The 20,395-nt window shown below is 41.9% G+C and overlaps 1 protein-coding gene across 2 annotated transcripts in view; it reads left to right on the top strand.

The window, feature by feature from the left end:
- The window catches only part of ARSB (arylsulfatase B), a 171,395-nt gene that overhangs the window by 100,504 nt on the left and 50,496 nt on the right, over positions 1 to 20,395 (top strand). The window contains exons 6-7 of one of the 2 annotated variants that reach the window (XM_055342324.1): positions 8,727 to 8,797; positions 9,581 to 9,716. In XM_055342324.1, coding sequence (XP_055198299.1) covers positions 8,727 to 8,797; positions 9,581 to 9,621 — 112 coding nt within the window. In that variant the 3' untranslated portion in view covers positions 9,622 to 9,716. Of the gene's footprint in view, positions 1 to 8,726; positions 8,798 to 9,580; positions 9,717 to 20,395 lie in introns of those variants that run through there. The other variant, XM_055342323.1, reaches the window with a different exon arrangement.

Genomic DNA, 20,395 nt, shown 5'->3' with positions numbered 1-20,395 from the left:
CTAGTTTATATAACCGTGTAGACCTGAGATGCAGACCCTGAAAGGCTGTGCCCTTAAAGACAGTGCAGGACTGCATCTGAGAGAGTGAGGCCTTCAGAACTGGTCGGGAGGAGGACCAGAAACTACTGAAACAATTGATAGCATCCACTTTCTAGTACTTTGGTTGTATGGAAATAAAACTTTGGAACAGTACAATTTACAAATAATCGTGAAATGCTACAATGTTTGTAGCGTTACCTGTAAATGCATAGATACATAGAGAAGATAGAAGTCAACACATGTTATAATATAGCGATAGTCAGTCCCATAAGCATGTATGAGTTTGATGAGGCCATTGTTTATTTGTAAGCTTGTGGTAATTACACAGTTAATACTGCTGAAAACTGTCATGACCATGCAAAGCACTTTTTTTTCCATCTCACTTCGGTACCCATACCTTTGAGGAAGAAATTGTATCATATGCAAAAAGAGATGTGTTCAAAGTACTTTTATCTCTATACAGGGGCCTATTAAAGGGACTTGATTGTAGGAGGTTATCAATGGTTTCCTTAAGATACTTTCTGAGGAACTAGAACTTCCTTTCAAGGGCAAGCCATTATCATCTACATGGGCTCATTATGTAAGTGTCCTGGAAGCTAGTCACTCATCTTTTCCTCTATGGAAGAAAATCAAGAATTTAGAACATTTAATCAAATGTGTTGACTTCATATAACAAGGCTCAAGACTAGTGATTCTCACCCTGAGCTGTGTGTCAGAATCAGCTGCATTTGTGACAGGGTACCAAGGTAGTTCAATTGGGAAAGAATAGTCTCAATAAATGGTACTGGGATAACTGGATATCTAATGCCAAAGAATGAAATTGGATCCCTGCCTCACAGCACACACAAAAACTAACTGAAAATGGATCAGAGACCCAAGGTGCCTGTGTGACTCAGAGGATTGGGCAGCCGACTCTTGGTTTAGGCTTGGGTCATGATCTCGGGGCCTTGAATTGAGCTCCTCACCAGGGTCCACACTCAGTAGGGAGCTTACTTCAGGATTCCCCCTCTCCTTGTTTTCTCTCTCTCTTTTAAATAAATAAATCTTTTTTTTTAATCATGAGAGACCTAAATGTAAGAACTAAAATTATAACCTTCCTAAAAGAAAAGATCGGAGTAAATCTTTGTGACCCTGGATTAAGCAGTGGTTTTATAGATAAAACACCAAAAGCAACAAAAGGAAAAATAGATAAGTTGTACCACATCAAAATTTTAAACTTTTGTTCTGCAAATGATACTATAAAGAAAGCAAAAAGACAACGCAGAGAATTAGAGAAAATATGAACAAAACATGCACCTGATATGGGAATTACATCCAGAATAAATGCAACCCAATTATAAAAGGACAAATGGCCCAATTAAATGAGCAAAGTATCTGAATAGGTATTTCTCCAAAGCAGCTGTACAGGTAGTCAATATTCACATGAAGATGAAAACATAAAACTGCAGTGAGATACCACTTCATACCAACTAAAAATCGCTATAATCAAGAAGACGACCATTAACAAGTGATGATGAGCATGTGGAGATATTGGAATGCTCACAGTCAGTGACAGTGTAAATGGTACAGGTGCTTTGGAAAACAGTTCTGCAAGTCCTTAAAAGGTTAAATATAGGATTACCATATGAGCCAGCAAACCCACTGCTCAGTATATATCCAAGAGAAATGAAAACAAGCTTCTGTACAAAAACTTGTATGCAAACATACACACATAACAACATTATTCAGAGTAGTCAAAATGAGGAAACAATCCAAATGTCTGTCCCCTGATGAATATGGATGAAGAAAACATGTTATATTCTTACAATGAAATATTATTCAGCCATATAAAGGAATGAAGTACTTGATAGATGCTGCAATGTGGGTGAACCACGAAAATGTTATGCTAAGTGAAGGAAACCATCACGAAAGACCACATAGTCTATGATTCCATTTTTATAAAGATTTTATTTACTTATTTGAGAGAGAGGAGCAAGAGGGAACACAAGCAGGGGCAGAGGGACAGGGTGAGGCAGGCTCCCACTGAGCAGGAAGCCTGATGCAGGGCTTGATCCCAGGACCTGAGCCAAAGACAGATACTTACCTGCTTAATGGACTGAGCCACCCAGGTGCCCCTCTATGATTTCATTTATATGAATATCTAACATAGGCAAATCTGTAGGAGCACTGTAGAATAGTGATTGCCTTGGGCTGCAAGGAGGGTAGGGAGAGACGAACTGAAGGGTAGTTGCTAGTGGGTGCACAGTTTTCAGCAGGGGAGAAAAATAGTTTAAAATTAAAAATAGTTTAAAATTAAATTGTGTTGATGGTCGTACAACTCTGAATATACTAAAAACACTTAAGTCTACGCTTTAAGTGGGTGAATTGTATCATTTGTAAATTGTATTTTAATAAAGTTAATTTTAAGAAAATTAGCATGGGTGCTTTGATACATCTGCATGCCCAGGCTGAAGTGCATGTCAACGAGAACACTCTCTTATGGCGTCAGTAGTTTTCAGAGCTCCCCGGGTGAGTGCTTTGTGTAGAAGGTGAAGAATCACTGCTCTAGAAGAAGGTCTAAACTAAATGAGTTTCTAATTTAGGAAACTTCAAAAGAGTTCTGGTCCCATGTAAGAGGAATCCAGGAGACCTCCTCTAATATTGGTACTTAAAGTGTGGTCCTCAGAGCAGCAGCAACAGTACTACCCGGAACCTGTTAGAGATTCCTGGCTTCACCAGCTCAAGGAAATCAGAATCCACAGTTTAACAAGACCTTCTAGTGGGTTGCCTGGGTGGCTCAGTTGGTTGAGTGTGAGACGCTGGATTTTGGCTCAGGTCATGATCTGGCTGTCAGGCTCAGAGTTGAGGCTGGAGCCTGCTTAGGATGCTCCCTCTCCCTCTGCCTCTACCCCAGCTCATGATCCTCTGCATGTATGCTCTTTCTCTGTCTCTGCCTCTCTCAAAAAAAAAAAAAAAAAAAAGTCTCCTGGTGACCTAGTAGTAGTACCTGAAAGTGAACAGCTGTGCTCCAGAGCAGTGGTCACAACCAGGTGCCTCTAAGCTGCATATCAGATTCACCTGGGAGTTTAAAACAATATGAACACCTGGGTTCTACCCCTGATGACCTTTCTGTTATGAGGGACAGCCTGAGCATTTGGATTTTATCTTATTTTTTTAATATTTTATTTTTTTATTATTTTTTTAAAATTTTTATTTATTTATTTATGATAGTCACAGAGAGAGAGAGAGAGAGGCAGAGACATAGGCAGAGGGAGAAGCAAACTCCATGCACCAGGAGCCCGACGTGGGATTCGATCCCGGGTCTCCAGGATCGCGCCCTGGGCCAAAGGCAGGCGCCAAACCGCTGCGCCACCCAGGGATCCCTAATATTTTATTTTTAAGTAATCTCTATACCCAATGTGGGACTCGAACCCACAACCCCAAGATCAAGAGTCTCATGTTCCACTGACTGAGCCAGCCAGGTGCCCTGAGCATCTGGATTTGAAAAACTCCTCAGGCAATTCTTTTTTTTTTTTTTTTAAGATTTTATTTATTCACTAGAGACACAGAGAGAGAGGCAGAGATACAGGCGGAGGGAGAAGCAGGCTCCATGCAGAACCCAACGCGGGACTCGATCCTGGATCCTGATCCCTGGGCCACCTAGGTGATTCTAATGCGAGGCAAAGTGATTCTAATGCGAGGCAAAGTGAGAAGAACTGGTGTAACAATACTGTTTGGGGACATTTAATGGTGAAGAGAAGAGATGATAGTTAAAAAAATAAATATGTAAAAACATGGAAGAGCATGCATAAAAAATAAAGATTATTGGTGACAAAAATGTCCAGGGGTGTAGAGGAATGGCAGTATGACCACAGAAGGTTTGCTCTAAAAAACACAGGGGGGCACCTGGGGGGCTCAGTGGTTAAGGTCTGCCTTTGGCTCAGGTCACGATCCTGGGTCCTGGGACCCAGTCGTGTATTGTGCATTGAATAGTTTGCTTCTCACTCTCCCTGTCTCTCTCCCCATCACTCATTTTCTCTCTCTCTCTCTCTCTCTCTCTCTCTCTCTCTAATAAATAAATAAATAAATTTTTTAAAAAGACACAGGAAAAGGAAAAGATAAAAAAAGACTAAGCATTTTTCCATCCAGATACAAACCTTTTGTATGATCACTGGAGACTCCTCAAATTTAGGTGACTGCGGATTTGTGAGTTCTTAAACTGCATTGAAAATAGGTGCCTTCCTGTTGAACTTTTAGTCTATAAAGAGAATGTTAGCTTATTATCAGGGTGGTGGATATTTTTTCCCAATAGCCAGAGTGCTGGTATTCAGTTCCTCAGCCCTGGGAAACTGAATTCCTACCTCGACAAGGGGAGCTGAGTGGGGTCGGGGTGTTTATGCTTCCCTTCAGGTGTCACCAGTAATGGGCCACCGCTCTCCAATGACCATCGTCTCCCTGCCCTTGGCTGGTCACTTGGCAATCAGGACTCTCCGAGATTCCCGACGCAGTACTGGGGAGCTGGTGGTCTTTGAGATCCCCCTTCAGCCCCTGCCCCCCTCACAGCCCCAGCAGCCCCTCCCCTGTGGTCCTGTCCCCCCCCCACCTGAGTGCACATGCCCCCAGCAGCAGTCAGTGCCCCCCCCCCCCGCTGCGCAGCCCACTGTGTATGGGATTTCTGCAGCTCCCCAGGTGGATCTGGGGGGGGGGGGACTTGGTGCAGCACAGAGCTTAAAGGAACCCACAGGCCTTCCCCGCTTCTTCCTCCTCCCCTGCCGTTTCCTCCTCCTTCCTCCTCCCCTTCCTCCCCACCATCCCTTTCTTCATCCCTTCCACCTCGGGCTTTGAGACCCTGTAACCTTTACTGAAAGAAAAGTAAAAGGCTTTAGTAGTGAGATTTGAGAACCTTGTGACCTAATAGGACATTTTCTCCCTTTCGGTAAAGGCAATCCTGTTCTTTTTTTTTTTTTTTTTCCCTCCACTCCTAGCATGAGCCCAACACCTGAGCTTGAACCCTGAGATCAAGAGTCCTGTTGCTTAGCAGATGGAGCCACCAGGTTCCCGAGGCAATTCTGTTCTTGAACTTACAGAGTTGTCCAACTCCTGAGGGAGTTACACCCCCATTCAGGGCGATAGTTTCTGAGTGGTTAGAATGCAATTACACTCCAAGGTTAACGTATTTAAATACTACATGCACATCCTAGTATGGATAGTTTTCCTCTCTTTAAGTTCCTAAACTCTGTAAAATATCCAAGCTTTCCCCTTGTTATATTTTTAAATTTTGTGTTTGTGGGACCTTAAATTTTTACAAATTATATACTCCTTTAAAAAAAAAATCTTAAATTTTGGGACACCTGGGTGGCTCAGTCAGTTGAGAGAACAACTCTTGATTTCAGCCCCAGTGGTGATCCCAGGGTCATGGGATGGAGCCCTGAGTGCATAGCCTGCTTAAGAGTCTCTCTCCCTCTGCTCCCCCTAAAGAAAATAAATAAAATATTAATTTTAATTAAAATATTAATTAAAAGTCTTAAATTTTTCTTGATTACAATAATAATGCTACTTGTAGAAGTCGAAAGCCCTCTATAATCTTACCCTACCCCTCTGTCCACTCCAGATAACAGTTTAGTGTATATTTTCCCATATTTCCATAATTACTTCCCATGTAGGTATGCATTGTTCTAAAAAATCCATCCAGAAATATTTCTAAAATCCATCATTTTCCAAAAGGCTAGCTCCAGGGAATGGTACATGGGCTTATCCAAGATTTTAACAACTTTTTATATTTTGAGGTGGAGTAACCTGAGATTTATGGTATTTTATTCAAGTACACTTGGTTTCCTTGATTTATTTAATAACCTGGAGTGACTAAGGGCTTTTAGTCATTGTTTTAATCACTAATCACATACTGTGTCTTCCTTCTTGCCTCATATCCTTAACCACATCCTTATCCAAATATTCTGATTACTACATTCTAAAAAGTAATATCACAAAATAAATAAATAATAAAAAAATAAGAAGTAGTATCACAACATACTTAAGAGAACTGGTTGTTTTTTTTTTTTTTATATGTTGTTGTTTTTGTTCCTGTTTGCATCATGGTGAGTCTGCTTGTGAAGATTTTCCCAGCAAATAATCCATCACCAGGATTACTCATGGACTCTAGTATTCCAAATGTCATCTCTTCTTTTAAGTGTCCTTATTTTGAAATATCTGTGGCTCTTTTGAATAAAGCAAAAAATATAAATGAATGAATATCATAACAGAGAAACTCTTTCTTTTTATAAGTCATTAGAAGAGGGGATCCCTGGGTGGCTCAGTGGTTTAGCGCCTGCCTTCAGCCCAGGGCATGATCCTGGAGTCCCGGGATTGAATCCCACGTCGGGCTCCCTCCATGGAGCCTGCTTCTCCCTCTGCCTGTGTCTCTGCCTCTCTCTTTTTCTATGTCTCTCATGAATAAATAAATTTAAAAAATCTTTTTTAAAAAATTCATTAGAAGAATATCCTTTATGGGATGCCTGGGTGGCTCAGTGGTTGAGCATCTGCCTTTGGCTCAGGGCAGGATCCTGGGGTCCCAGAATCGAGTCCCACGTTGGGCTCCCTCCATGGAGCCTGCTTCTCCCTCTGCCTATGTCTCTGCCCTTCTCTCTGTGTCTTTCATGAATAAATAAATATTTTTTTAAATCCTTTATTTAACTGTGCCTAATGCTTTGGGATATTCCAGTGAACATGCTTTTTAAGGACAATGGATTATGTACTATATTTTAGCCCTGAAGTTTTGAGGTATTCCTTTGAATTGAATGAATTTTGTTTTGTTTTTCTGTAGTCCAGAAAAATTCTATCTTTATTTTAAGTTACCTTAAAATTTTAACATGCAAATTTTACTTAGCTAAATCTAAATTTCATCAATAGTGATAACTTCTGAACAATATGAAGACTTTATAAAATGCATTCATTCTGATTTCCCCTTCTGACTTACTTGCTATTTTAACTCTGTTTACATTAAACCCACAAATTAGACATCATCAGCTTGTTTAGATTTTCTCACATTCACCATTTTGTTTGCTAATCATCCCTTCTTGGTTTCAGAGCTTCTGGAAACAAATCCTGTCATTTTGGACTGGTTGACAGTCTCCAGGACAATCAGATAGTTGCCTCGAAGAAAATGAGAAGAGTCCTGGGAAATATGCCCCCCCTCCCCAACAGTGCTGCCTCCTGTGCCCCCAGGACTAGAGGCATCCCTGTGTATTTCCCTCCCTTTCTCTAGTTAGCAAGTTTTATGGAGTAGAGAGAACCAGGACATCTGATAGAATACTAAAGTTAAATACATCCAATTTGAAGAGCTGTCGTGTTTTTCTGAGATCATATTCTTCTTACCATTTTTGCTGTTATAATCTTTATTTTAGGGGTGCCCGGGCAGCTAAGTCGGTTAAGCGTCTAACTCGATTTCAGCTCAGTTCATGATCTCAAGGTTGGGAGATTGAGCCCCAAGTTGGGCTCCACACTGGGCGTGGAGCCTGCTAAGTTTCTCTCTCTCTCTGTGCTCTGCCCCCCCTTAAAAAAAGATTATCTTTATTTTATAATATAATGATGATGGTAGTGGAAGTTTGGGATTTTTTTAATTAGTTAAGCTTTATTTAAAAATTTGTTTTACTTGGCAAAAACAACATTGCTAATCACAACCCAGATTTTTTGAAATTTTATGGACCTTGAAATCCCAAGCTACTGCCGTAGACAACTACGTGTAATTTTAAATGTGGGTATTGGGTTGCCTGAAAACATGTCCTCTTGGTTACATCAGGGTCCTTAATGGTTTTTCAGGTGTATACAAATCTTACAGTGTTAACAGTACTTTCCAGCCTTTAGTTGGGTTATCAGGCAGTCCTTAGGACTCTCCCAACAGTTGAAATTGTTTTTTACATAAGTCTGGGTCTGTACTAGCAAAACCATGCACATCTCACGTATATGTGGTGATACTAATGCTCTCAATTTTTTTTTTAAGATTTTATTTATTTAAGAGAGAGAGTGGGTGGGAGGGAGAGGGAAAGAGAAACTGAAGGAGACTCCTCACTGAGCTTAGAGCCCAACGCAGGACTCAGTCCCATGACTGTGAGATCATGACCTGAGCCAAAACCAAGAGTCGGATACTTAACCGACTGAGCCATCCAGGCGCCCCGATACTCCCAATTTTCTTAAGAACACCATTTTGAGAGTCATATGATCTAATATTTGGCCAATAACTTTGTGTCTCTTTACTCATAAAAAGTTGGACTGTGATCCCTAAGTTTCCTTTCACCACTAATGTAGGTTGTAATTGTAGTATTGATGCCGCCAGCCTGGTAGTTGTTCTTTCCTCATCTCCCTGTGAATGGTGGATGTTAAGTCTACACAGAATGACTTGAGTTCTCATTTCCCCTTTGTGAAGAATGGTCATGTATAAATACAGCCACATCGTTTATTGCAAAGGGTCAAAGGATTCTTATTTTTAAATTGTCGTATGTGTGACACTGACAGATGTTCACTCATTACTATCTATAATGTAGACAAATAATGATGAATTAAAGATGCACCAACTATAGATTTTAGAGATCTCTGAATTTGTGACAAAATTGTTAACTGGCAAGTTTGTTATTTCCTGGAAGTACAAGGAAGGGATGAAAGTCATCATATTAATTTGAGAGGAAACTAACGTTTTGTAAAAAATTCTCTTCTAGCGAAGGAAGCCCGTCCCCCAGAATGGAGCTGCTGCATAATATCGACCCCAACTTTGTGGATATTTCACCATGTGAGTACCTCATTTATCGCTACTAAACTTAATTTCTTTAGCTAGCAAAGCCATTTGTGTTGCCAGGTGTGTCTTCAGCCTTGCTTTCTCCTTTTCCACTTGGGTTTGCTGTCAGGATAAACAGTCTCCACGACACCTGTTGTACTGACCTCACTGGCTTTGGTGCTGTTCTTGGCTCTGCCGCTTACTAGCTTCGAGCCATTTCAGCTCCCTACCTCAGCTTTGCCGTAGGACCTCAGAGGCTCCTGCTCATTGCTCACATTCAACAGGAGCATCCTGTTGTTGCCCTCTTCTCACCTGACAACCCCAGAGTCTTCTTCCAGGAAACCCAAGGTCAGATAAGCCGCCATGTCCTCTGACAGAGCTGGCCACGTACTGCCCAGCACCTGCTGCGTCTCAGAGGTGTGACTTACCTACCAATCGGGGAAGCCATTTGGCTGGACTGTCTCCTGCCTAAGTTAAGCCATAGTAGCCCCATTAATTCTTCAGGGAAAGAGGCCATTTATTCTCTTGGATCACAACAGTCTGTAATGGTCTGGCGCATATTCTAGGCTAGTGGCCCCAAGAACCCTAGCCTAGTGAGTTTGCACCTGGAAAGCCTTAACTCTTAGGCCCTTTGTCCAGCCTCCCCCCTCAAGCCTCATCTCAAGACTCTTCAGAAAACAGTGCTCTTCAATTCCTTTCATTCCCTTAGGTGCTCACATCCCCTCCTTTCTAGACATAGGGCCCCTTAACTCACTTATTCCATCGTTCAGGCTTTCCTTACTTCTTTGTCCTCTCCAGTCTGTGGCACAACCGGCCCCAGGATTTCCCTGCTCAGATGACAACCTGACAGCGGTTGTGTGGCAGGGAGCAGTAGAGGACCACTTGCTCCGCCAGCTGCATCCAGCCCCTCCTTGCCCTGTGAGACACTTACTCTTTCTAAGCATGTAAATTGCCATATTTTGTCTTGAATATGCTTTTCTCTGTAGCTTCAACACCTTTTCTTGCCCTTCCACAATTTTTCCTCATCCCTTAAAACTCAACACAAATGTCCCATATATGTGAATGCTTCTTGGAACCCCAGAAAGTCCTTCTTCAGCATCCTTTTGTATGGATGTACATAAAGCCTTCAGCCAATTCCCTTATATGTGCCTTCATTTCCCATGAAGCTGAGAGCTCCTGGAAGTCAGGGTCTATGCCTTATTTATCTTTCATCCTCACAAGTTAACACAAATACTCAGCACGGGGTAGGCCCTCAGTGATGATTACTTGAAGACTAATGGAGGAATGTTGGGATAGAATTAGGACAAAAGTGGAAGCACTTTTAATTTTAAATTCGGAAAGGAAAGGGCCTGAGGCAGGTCGGGATGGCTATAGCATGGAGAAATTGGTATTTCCGTTGGAGTAACTTTTGTCAGTGAGAGAGGCAACGGTAGCCACTTGTCTATGTGGTAGCCACTAGCCGTGTGTGGCTATTGAACACCTGAAATGTAGCTAATTGTGAATTGAGATGTGCTGCAAGTATAAAATACACATGAGGTTTTGAAATGGGGCTGGTGGGAAGTGCCGAGGTGGCTCATTTGGTTAAGTGTCTCAGTCTTGGTGGTGGCTCAAGTCATGATCTCAGGGTCATGAGATCAAGCCCCATGTTGGGCCCTTGCTGAGCATGGAGTCTGCTTAAGGTTCTCTCTATCCCTCTCCCTCTCCCTCTGTGCCCCCACCCTCCACTCGTGATTGTGTGCTCTTTCTCGAAAGAAAGAAAGAAAAGAAAGAAAGAAAGAAGAAAGAAAGAAAGAAAGAAAGAAAGAAAGAAAGAAAGAAAGAAAGAAAGAAAAAGTTTAAATTCTAGATTTCTGCATAACCCAGCTACAGTACTGCTTGCTGCAGGGTTCCTAGTCAACCTGCTGTGGGTTTCGCTACCTTCCCCGTAGTGCCCCAGCTCAATCCCCACACAGACACCTTGTTTCTCCAGTATAAAAGTTAAGGAGGTCATGGAACTCAGAATAGAGAATGGTTTTAGTTTTGCCACCCATAGATTATAAGCAAGTCCCTCCTTTTCCTGGACTCAGTTTCCCACAGGCTAAATGACGGACTTACAATGACTCTTTACTGCTGTTCCAAATTCAGGGACATTTTCTGGCTTTCTACTGCCCGCACCCCCCCTCCTCAAAATCCACTCCAGGCCTCTCTGTTGGCCTTCTCTGCCCACGAGGGACTCTTGCTCTGACTCCTGCTTGTAATGAAGGACACTGTCCAGCATTGGCATTGACATAGAACCACATTCACTGCTGGTCCACAGAAACAGGGCTTTCATTTCTGTCTCTGCCTGCAACTAGGAAAATGCCCCTCCTCCTCACACATGCACAACACCTTGGACTTCTCTCCCCAATTTTGATATTCATTTTAATCCACTGTGCAGCAGAAGCTGAAAAAAGGGAAGCTCTCTTTGGGGGGCCTGTTCCTTCGCAGGAGGATGATACAAGCTCATTTCCTTTTCTATGCAGTTAAATTTGGGGGCGGAATAAAATCCATCAAGAAGAAAATATGTATTTATAGGAAAACAAGCAAGTCTGTGAATCACTTTTGTAGAATGTTTTGTGAGTATGTTCTAGAGGCTTTATGGCATGAAATCATACTGCGGCCAATCTCAAGTATAAATTGCAGATTGAGCATCGAGTCAGTGTTATCACAGAACTATTTCTTTGGTTTCTAACTCCAGTACTTCTCAGATTGTCCTTACTTATAGCACAAGAGGGTGGTGTTTTACTTCTTCCTTCCCAAAAGCCACTTCACCAGTTTCCTCACCTATGAAGTGAAGATTGAATTAAAAGATGTCTGAAGTCCCTTCCAGCTTCAACATTCTGTGGGTCTCTGCATAAAGAGGATCTCAGAGGAGCAAAGCTGCTGATTCAGTTTCTCACCCTTTCCACCCTGTGTTCATTAATGAGCAGTGATGTAACCAAAGCCATGGTTGTGAATAGATAAATATAAGTGAAAATGTGAGAAATCTTTTAAGTTCTAGGGTAATTAGAATTGTAGGATTTCATTATAACTACATCCTGCCCACTTTTCTGATCCCTGTTCTAACACATCACTGCATTGATCCACTTCTCTATCTCCCTCCTCCCCTTCAGTGGGTCTCGTTGGGGGTTGTGGACCAATGTCTCCTCCTATAATGAATCAGAGGAACAGGCATTAGACGTTTCCCAGGGGAGCCCTACCTTCTAGGTAGTACACATCCCTTCAGAAGCTGGCCTTTAGGGATTTAGCAACTCTACCACCATCCTCTTATTCCAGGAGCACAGGGTGCCCCCAGAGGCCCTTCCTGCTGGTGAGTTTGGGGCTTTTTTCATGGCCACATACCCGTGGTATATTGTGGATTGAGTATGAATAATAAAGATATTCCCCAAAGCCTGAGACAGACACAAGCACACACTAGAAGTTATAGGGTTTCCCAGAGACCCAGAGATTGTGCAGTAAAGCATGAACAGTCTCAAAGAACCACAGATCACACTCATTCAGATGGCTACTATCTAAAGAAAGAACAAAGGAAGGAAGACAACAAGCATTGGTGAGGATGTGGAGAAATTTGAACACTTCTGCGCTATTGGTGGGAATATAAAATGGGATTGCACTGTCAGTGGAATGAAAAGATAAACAAAATGTAGTCTACACATATGATGGGCTACCATTCAGCCTTAAGAAGGAAGGAAGTTCTGGCACATGCTACAATGTGGATGAACCTTGAGAACATTGTGAAATAAGCCAGTCACAAAAAGACCAAGTATTGCATGATTCCACTTACATGAGGTCCCTAGTATAGTCAAAATTTGGAGACAGAAAGTAGACTGGTGGCTGCCAGAGGCTGGAGGGGGTGAGATGGGGAATTAGTGTTTAATGAGTGTAGTTTCAATTTTGCAAGATGGAAAGAGTTCTGTGGGTGGATGTGATGAAGGTTACACAAAGGTGTGAATGTACTTCATGCCACTGAACTGTACATTTAAAAACAGTTAAAATGGTATATTTCATATTTATTTTACCACAATTAAAAATAAATGAAAAATGCAAAACAAAAAAAAAAGCATAGAAGTTCTTGAGGACTGGGTCTGTATCATTTTCATTTATTGCCATATCCCCAGTGCATAGCACGGAGCCTGCATCATAGCAATTTCTCCATAAATACTTGTTAATGAATGTTAATAGATCAACAGCTGAAAGCCATTGTCTCCCTGTCTCTTAGCCTTCCCTGAACCTAAAAGTACCTCCAGATGGCAATTCACACCCACCTCTTGATCCCTGAACTTGCATCTTACATTTTGTTCCTAAATAAAAATAATCTAATTAAGATTAGGAAGTGCCTGGTCTGGTGACCATTAACATTATCATCTACAGCTGCTTGAAACTGCTGGTCCAGTTTATAAATGCCCACCCTCACTCCCCCACTGCATTGACAGTATCAGCCAGCAGGGGTGATGGGAGAGTTTTCCCTCCCTTTCTTCCATCCTTTCTCTAGACCTCCTTGAGAGACAAACATACCTATTTATAAAGTCGCTTCCTTTGTACTTGGCCCAGCCTGACTTCCCCTGTGAGTCCAGGGCACTGCTGCTTCTTACTCTTCTAGAACTTTCTGTTCCCTTCCTGGCAAGTTCCCTTGCCTTGTTTCATTGGTCACTGTCCTCTCAGGGCCCCAAATCTGCCAATGCTTTCATCTCCACCTCACCCCTCACCCCCATGACCAGTGTCAGACGTGTGGGCTGTAATTGCTTTCCTATGTGCTTTGAGGAAGCCTTTTATTCATCTTTAGAGGCTTTGTTCTGAGGTAACCTTGGACAGATGTGTTCTGGTCTCCATTCAGATGCTACCTTTTTTCTCTTCCCTCCTTCCTTTCTAAGAATAGATCCTAAGAATGAGTTATTCCTCAGGTCTTTGAAATATTTCTTTCTAGCAGGCTGACCTTGACTCAGTGTCCTTCTTAAGCAGTACAGGGTAGTCAGTGAAGGAGGCCTGTGAGAACCCAAGGGACTGGGATGATGCCATTTAAGCTCATTTATGGGAAGCCCAGAACTATCTTAAGTGGCAGAGAGCAGCCAAGATCCAAGTTAGGCCTTGAGGTCCAGCAGGTGTGAGTCCAGCTCAACAACGTGCTTCTGAGGAGCACCAGATCCAGACTCCCTTAGGTTCTGGCCAGCATGCCTCAAGACCATGAGGAGAAATAATTTCAAAGGAGTTAGCTTGCCTTAGAGAAAATATATGCAGCCATCCCGCAGTAACCAGCCTTGACAGGCACTGACCCTGAAGGAACGAGCCTACACCATCTGAAACCACGACTCACCTTGGCAGTCAGACGTGTCATTCTGTGTCTCCTTAGAATTCTCACATACATCGGTCATGCAGTGTAGACATATACACCTGACACACGCATGCATACAAAGCACTCAGATTCTTCTGGTAGAAACTTGATCATAGATGAAGGGCATGGACAGATGTTAGCATTTTCCGCACCACCAAAGGCCAAGTCTTCAAAGTGATTCTGTACAGCTTTTCTACTATTTCATTTAAAAGGCCTCCTTTCTTTAAAGGTTATAATGAGACGTTATTTCTGCTCTTGATTACAGAGTGAAAGAACAGTCTTTCCCTCCCTCTCTCTCACACACTCATTTTCTGTTGTAAAATTGCCAATTAAATACACGAGATCTAAGAGTTGTCCAGGTTTGCAGGCTGGGAGCTGCTCCGTTTCCTCTTTAGAGCAACATTCAATCCAGTTCTGAGGTATTTTATTCAGCAGGTATGACATGCTAGGGACTGATGCAGGGACTGGAGATCAGTTAGACTTTCAGTTTTGTTAGAAGCTGGTCTGGAAGAAGCCGTGGACACAGCCTCTTGCTTCCCTGCCTGACAGCTGTCGTTGCTCCCCAGCTGCCCACAGCCACATGCAGATGCCTGAGCCCCGCAGCGACAGCCTCCCCCCTCATTCAGCTTTCATGAGCCCTCAGCCCTGTTGCAGTGCCCACCTTCGGCCACTGTCATTCATCTTCCTGTGCTTTTCTGACATTCTCTAAGGACCTGTTCACATCCCTCCTCCTCCAAACTTGAGTCTCTTGAGCTTCTTTGGAGCATCTTAGGAAACTGAGCTCTTGCTACTTCATATCGCAGATGTTTATATTCCTGTGTTTCCCCCATCCAGAGCTGTAAGTTCCAAGGAGGGGAAGATTTCATCAATAACTCTCAATTCCCCTCCCCCCTTTTTAGAGGAGGGGCATAGGGAGAGGGAGAGAGAATCTCGAGCAGGCTCCAAGCCCAGCTCCGAGGCCAATACCAGTGGAGCTCAATCTCACAACCTTGAGATCACGACCTGAGCAAAAATCAAAAGTTGGATGCTTAACCGACTGAGCCACCCGGGGCTCCTCTCAATATCTTTTGTTGCAGAGATTTGCCCACACTGAAAAATGCATGCTAATAAATTCATCATTGAAGTTGGCTATCACCCACTCATTTCATTAGAATAAATCTAGCAAGAGCAATATTATACTTCATTTTCAAAGCACTTAGTTTTTTTCTGGGTATACTTGTGAAGTAGCAATCCAGAAGCAACTTTCCATTCGTCAGTCTGAAATTCCACATAGAGCAGAATTTTAAAAGTTAGATGGAAAAAAACAAAACAAAAACAAAACAAAAAGTCAGATGGGATGCATGAGGCTCACCACCTCTTGATGAAGAGATTGTTCATCATTACATAGAATACCAGAAATTAGAAGGCATTCGGTTCATCCACCCTCTTTATAATCAGGAAAGAGAAACGGAGGCATTGGCCACACATTGCTAATAAATGACCTGGAATTCAGGGCTTTCCAGATACAGGCCTCACATAAGAGCCATGCCCTCCTAATTTCAGGAGTCTCTTTATTTTCTGTTCTGCATGGGATTTGGGCAAAAAGGATGGCCCAGATCTGTGTTATAATCGCCTCAATTGTCACTGGAGCATTATGCACTTAAATGTGGCTGGAAAAATAGGTCTAGCCATAACACTAGCTTGCAGTTTCAGGTACAACCTGACTGTGGATAACAGCAGCTTCTGTGTGCAGAGCTAGTTATGCAAGTCCCGTAGTGCCTTGTAGTAATTGCACTGCAAGATGGTGGTGGGTTGAGAGAAAAGGGTGTGGACAGGGTGTGTAGCCTGCTGGGACATGCAGAGTTCCCAGGTGTCGAAAGACTGGGTTCGAATTCTAGTTTTGACTTATTTCCTGTAAGCTTGTGGATAAGTCCTTTGAGTTACCCGATTCATCGCCTATAAGTTGAGAACGATTATATCTGTGTCTTATACATATGTCACAACAATAGTTCATAGGGATTCTGTTCTGGCTGCAGAGATTGGGGGGGTTGTGTGTGTCTGCACTTTTTGTTTTATGCATTTCTTCAGTTTTAAGTTTCCATAATGAGCACTTCCATAATCAGGAATAAAGCCATAAAGATTTAACTTTGAAAACCAGCCCGGAGGGTTCCTGTGAGACCGGCCCATCTGGAAGGCTGCTGGGTGTCCAGTGAATGGGAGCTGGGTGCCTTGCCCCCATGCCCACCTGTACTGTGGTGGTGAGACAAGCATGCGAGCATGCTCCTCCACCACCAGCCTGAGATGGGCTCAGCCTCTGCTGGCATTCTTTCTCCTTATCGAATTTAGGAGCTCATTTTGCAGCTTGTCACAAAGTTAGCAGAATTTTGTGTTTTCTCTACTTGCTAATATTTGTCTTTAGCAGCTCATCAAATGTTCCTCGGTATAGGTAGGTACATGCCCTCAGTTGCAGAGCCTAAAGTTGGGTGACCTTGTCCCTTTTTAATTTACAAAGGTTTTTCTGCTGCCTCCTTCACTTTGGGGAGCACTAAAGTGTGTTTGGAAATGTGGCCTCTTTGATGCCAAACGCAGTCCCACAAGCCTCATATCCCATCCACCCCACTTCACACAGTGCATCTCAAGTAACATACATCAAACCTTTGCTGTTAACACTTGGTGCTGGCATACTGGCTTTCATCCTGAGAAAATAAATAAACCACACCAAACCCACAGCCCTTTAAAAACACTAATTAATCCTCACCACAGGCCTGGGCTACACAGAAATGGCAAATCCCACTGCCCCAATTTTATGTTTGGAGAAATCAGAGTAAGCAACTTTTTTAAGGCTTCCCAGGGCCAGATAACAGAAGCAATTCGAAGGGCTGGGGCTGGCCCTGCCTCTGGGAGAAGGCCATGTGGCCAGGGCCAGCTGCCTCCCTGAGTTGCCCTCCCCACCACACCATGCACTTACTTGCCCAGAACTCCATTTACGCATCAGCTTTTATTTTTACCCCTGGGGTTACGATGAAGCCAAATCCTCTCATTTCCAACTGACCACTTACTTATTTGCTTGCTTTTCCTTAATTCTGGTACAGCCTAGAAATTTTAACAATGGCTTCCAAGAGTAGGCTGGTAATTTCAGTGGATTCAAAGGTCTATGCTGATTTTGACAGCATGGTATAGACTATACCTTCCATACAGTCCCTCCTCCACACTGGAGCCTGCCCAGGATTCAGGTCTGTTCAGGATTCCAGGATGTCCAGACTTCTTTTTTTCTCCCCTCTCCTGGACCAGACATCTTCCTACCTCAACTCCCCAGCCTTACAATCTCTAAGGATAAATACGCATGCCTTTCTTGAAATAGTCAACCATAAAAGTTTGGAAAAACCTAAAACCTCACTACATTATGTGGGACATATCCAATGGAATTAAAGTATAGTAGATCCCCTTTCTAAATATTTACTAATCTGGACAGATTTTTTTGAGGGGCTTGAGGGTGTTAATGTATAAGACTGAAATAAAACTTTAAAAAAACATTTCTGAGAAGAAAGCTGAGTACATGGTCTCCCTTATTAAGTAATCTATAATGTAAGATGTTAGTAATCAGGCATTTGTTACCTCCGGCCCCAAATACCTAGGGAGTGAATACATGGCCTCTACTTCTGAAGAGCCTTTTGAATGAGAGGAAAAACTGTGTGCCCAGGAAATGATATTAACACAGCAATAAAAGAAGTAGCAACAAATGATAAATGATGTCAATTGAATACATAAATGTTAAAGAGAAATAAAGATATAATGAGAGGCTTTTGGGGGATTAGGATAGATTTCCTCAGAAAGCACAGTCTTCAATGTGTCCATTATTTTAATAACTTTGGCTTTATCTTTCTTGATTTAAATATGAATGAAGGAAAATAATATTTAATACTGTATTAATTTTCTATCACTGCTGGAACTAATTACCGTAAACTTAATGACTTAAAACCACACAAATTCTTGTTACGATTCTGTAAGTTAAAAGTCAGACATGGATCTCACTGAACAAAGAGGGTTGTATTCCTCTCTAGAGGCTCTAGGGGAGAATCCATGTCCTTGCTTTTTCCAACCTGGGGAGACTACCCCCCATGCTTGGTTGGTGCCCTCTTCCTCCGTCTTCAAACCAGCGATGAAGAGTTAGTTGAGTCCTTACAGCACAATCCTTACTTCTGTCATCACACCTCTTCTGACCTCTGCCACTTTTTAAGGACTCTTGTGATTACATTAGGCCCACCTGGTAATCCAGGCTAATCTCCCTATTTGAGGGTCAGCTGATTAGCAACCTTACCTCCATCCGCAACCTTAATTCTCCTAGGCTCTGAAACCCAACCGGTTCACAGGCTCTGGGGCTTAGGACATGGACATCTTTGGGGCCATTATTCTGTGTACCATAGACACCTACTCTGTTGCACTAGATTTGATGAAAAATGACAAAAAATAGTTCATAATCTAGGTGGAGAGAATAAAAAAACATACAAAAAGTTAAAAGAAAATCAAATAATAGTGCGAGGCACCAGCGGTCGAGACATTGCAAGCTATATTTGATTCATCACCAGATCGTTGCCATGGAGTCTGGTTGAGAGGGCTGGTATTTGAGTGGAGGGTTCAGTCACTCAGGCTGGTTAACCAAGGGGAGGAAGCCTTGCCTGGAACCCTGAATGAAGCGTTCTGGAGGTGGAAAAGGCAATCCTGGGACACACAAGCACGTGAGTAAAAGGGTGTACGTGTAAGCCTGTTCAGACAAAGAGAAGGAGGAAGCAGAAGATGGGATAAATAAATAAAGACAGTATGTCAGGCTAAGGAGGCTAAACTTGATCCTGGTATGAGGGAAACTACCTACCTGTTTGTTTCTTGTACAAGTAATACACAAGAAGAGTGTTGTGTAGAAATTTTGACAAATACCGAAAAGCTCAAAGATAAAGGTAAAAATCACCACAATCCTACTATCCTGCTACTTCAAAGTAAGCAATGTTAATAATTTAGCATTTTTTTTTCTGTTTTCTCTCTCTCCCAGCTCTGTTCGCTTACTGACAGCCATGTGTCACACATTCTTACAGAATTTGGATCCTATGATATATTATTTCATTACCTGATTTGTTAGCAAGATTAAGTATAGAAATTTTTCATCTTTAAAATTTTTGTGTAACAATTTTATTAATGGCTGTATAGCTTTCTCTGACCTGGATCTATAATTCTAACATGCAAAATACTTAATCATTCACCCTATTTTTATATGCGTTCATTTATTTTCCAAGTTTCATTAATATAAATAAAGCTGCAATGACCAGCCATTATTTTGGGAGGATGATGTCTAAAAGCAAAATTCCTAGGTCAAAGGGCATAAATAGTTTGAAGATTCTTTATTATTTATTGGTCAGTTGCTTCCCTGAAATACTGTATGAATTGATATTTCTACCATCACTACGTGAGAATGTTTATTTTGTGGAATTCTTGGCTATAGGTTATATTAGCATTTCTCAAAACATTTGCCAACTTTGTAAATAAAATAATTTATTGATTTAATTTGGATCTTTTGTATTGCTGCTGAGCTGAGGCTTATTTTTCGTATTTATTGGCTATAATTACTAATTCCTATCTTTTTCTCATGTTAAGAAAAAAATATTTTTCTTTTCAATCTATAAGAGCTTTTATATATTAAAATATTGTTGTTATGTAGCAAATATTTTTCTTTTGTTTTTTTAATTATTTATTCATGAGAGACACAGAGAGAGGGAGGGGGGGCAGAGACACAGGAAGAGGGAGAAGCAGGCTCCATGGAGGGAGCCTGATGTGGGACTCGATCCCAGGACTCCAGGATCATGCCCTGGGCCAAAGGCAGGTGCTAAACCACTGAGCTACCCAGGGATCCCCTTACTATATCTTTTAAATTTAAAAAGTAAAAGCTTTCATTTTGTAGAATTCTTGTGTTTATTTATTTTAAAAGTTCTTCATCCTGAGTTTAAATATTCACTTATATTTTCTTCTAGTCCTACAAAGCTTTAGTCATTTACATTTGGATCTTTAAAAATGTGTCTTAAGTGTAATAGTATGAATGCAAAGTAGGTTTACAATTTAAAAATAGCAAAATCAATATGGTTATGCCCACCATCTTGAAAAACCAGTTGAGATTTTGATTGAAGTTGCATCAAATCATAGCATAGATCAATTTGCATAGATCAATTTGTCAATGGACATGGTATAGCTCTCCTTGGATGTGATCTTCTCTAATGACTTCCTATGAAGTATTATAATTCTCA

Source organism: Nyctereutes procyonoides, unplaced genomic scaffold (assembly GCF_905146905.1).
Source record: "Nyctereutes procyonoides isolate TBG_1078 unplaced genomic scaffold, NYPRO_anot_genome, whole genome shotgun sequence".
NCBI classification, from domain to species: domain Eukaryota; kingdom Metazoa; phylum Chordata; class Mammalia; order Carnivora; family Canidae; genus Nyctereutes; species Nyctereutes procyonoides.
This window is presented reverse-complemented; position numbering and strand designations above follow the sequence as displayed.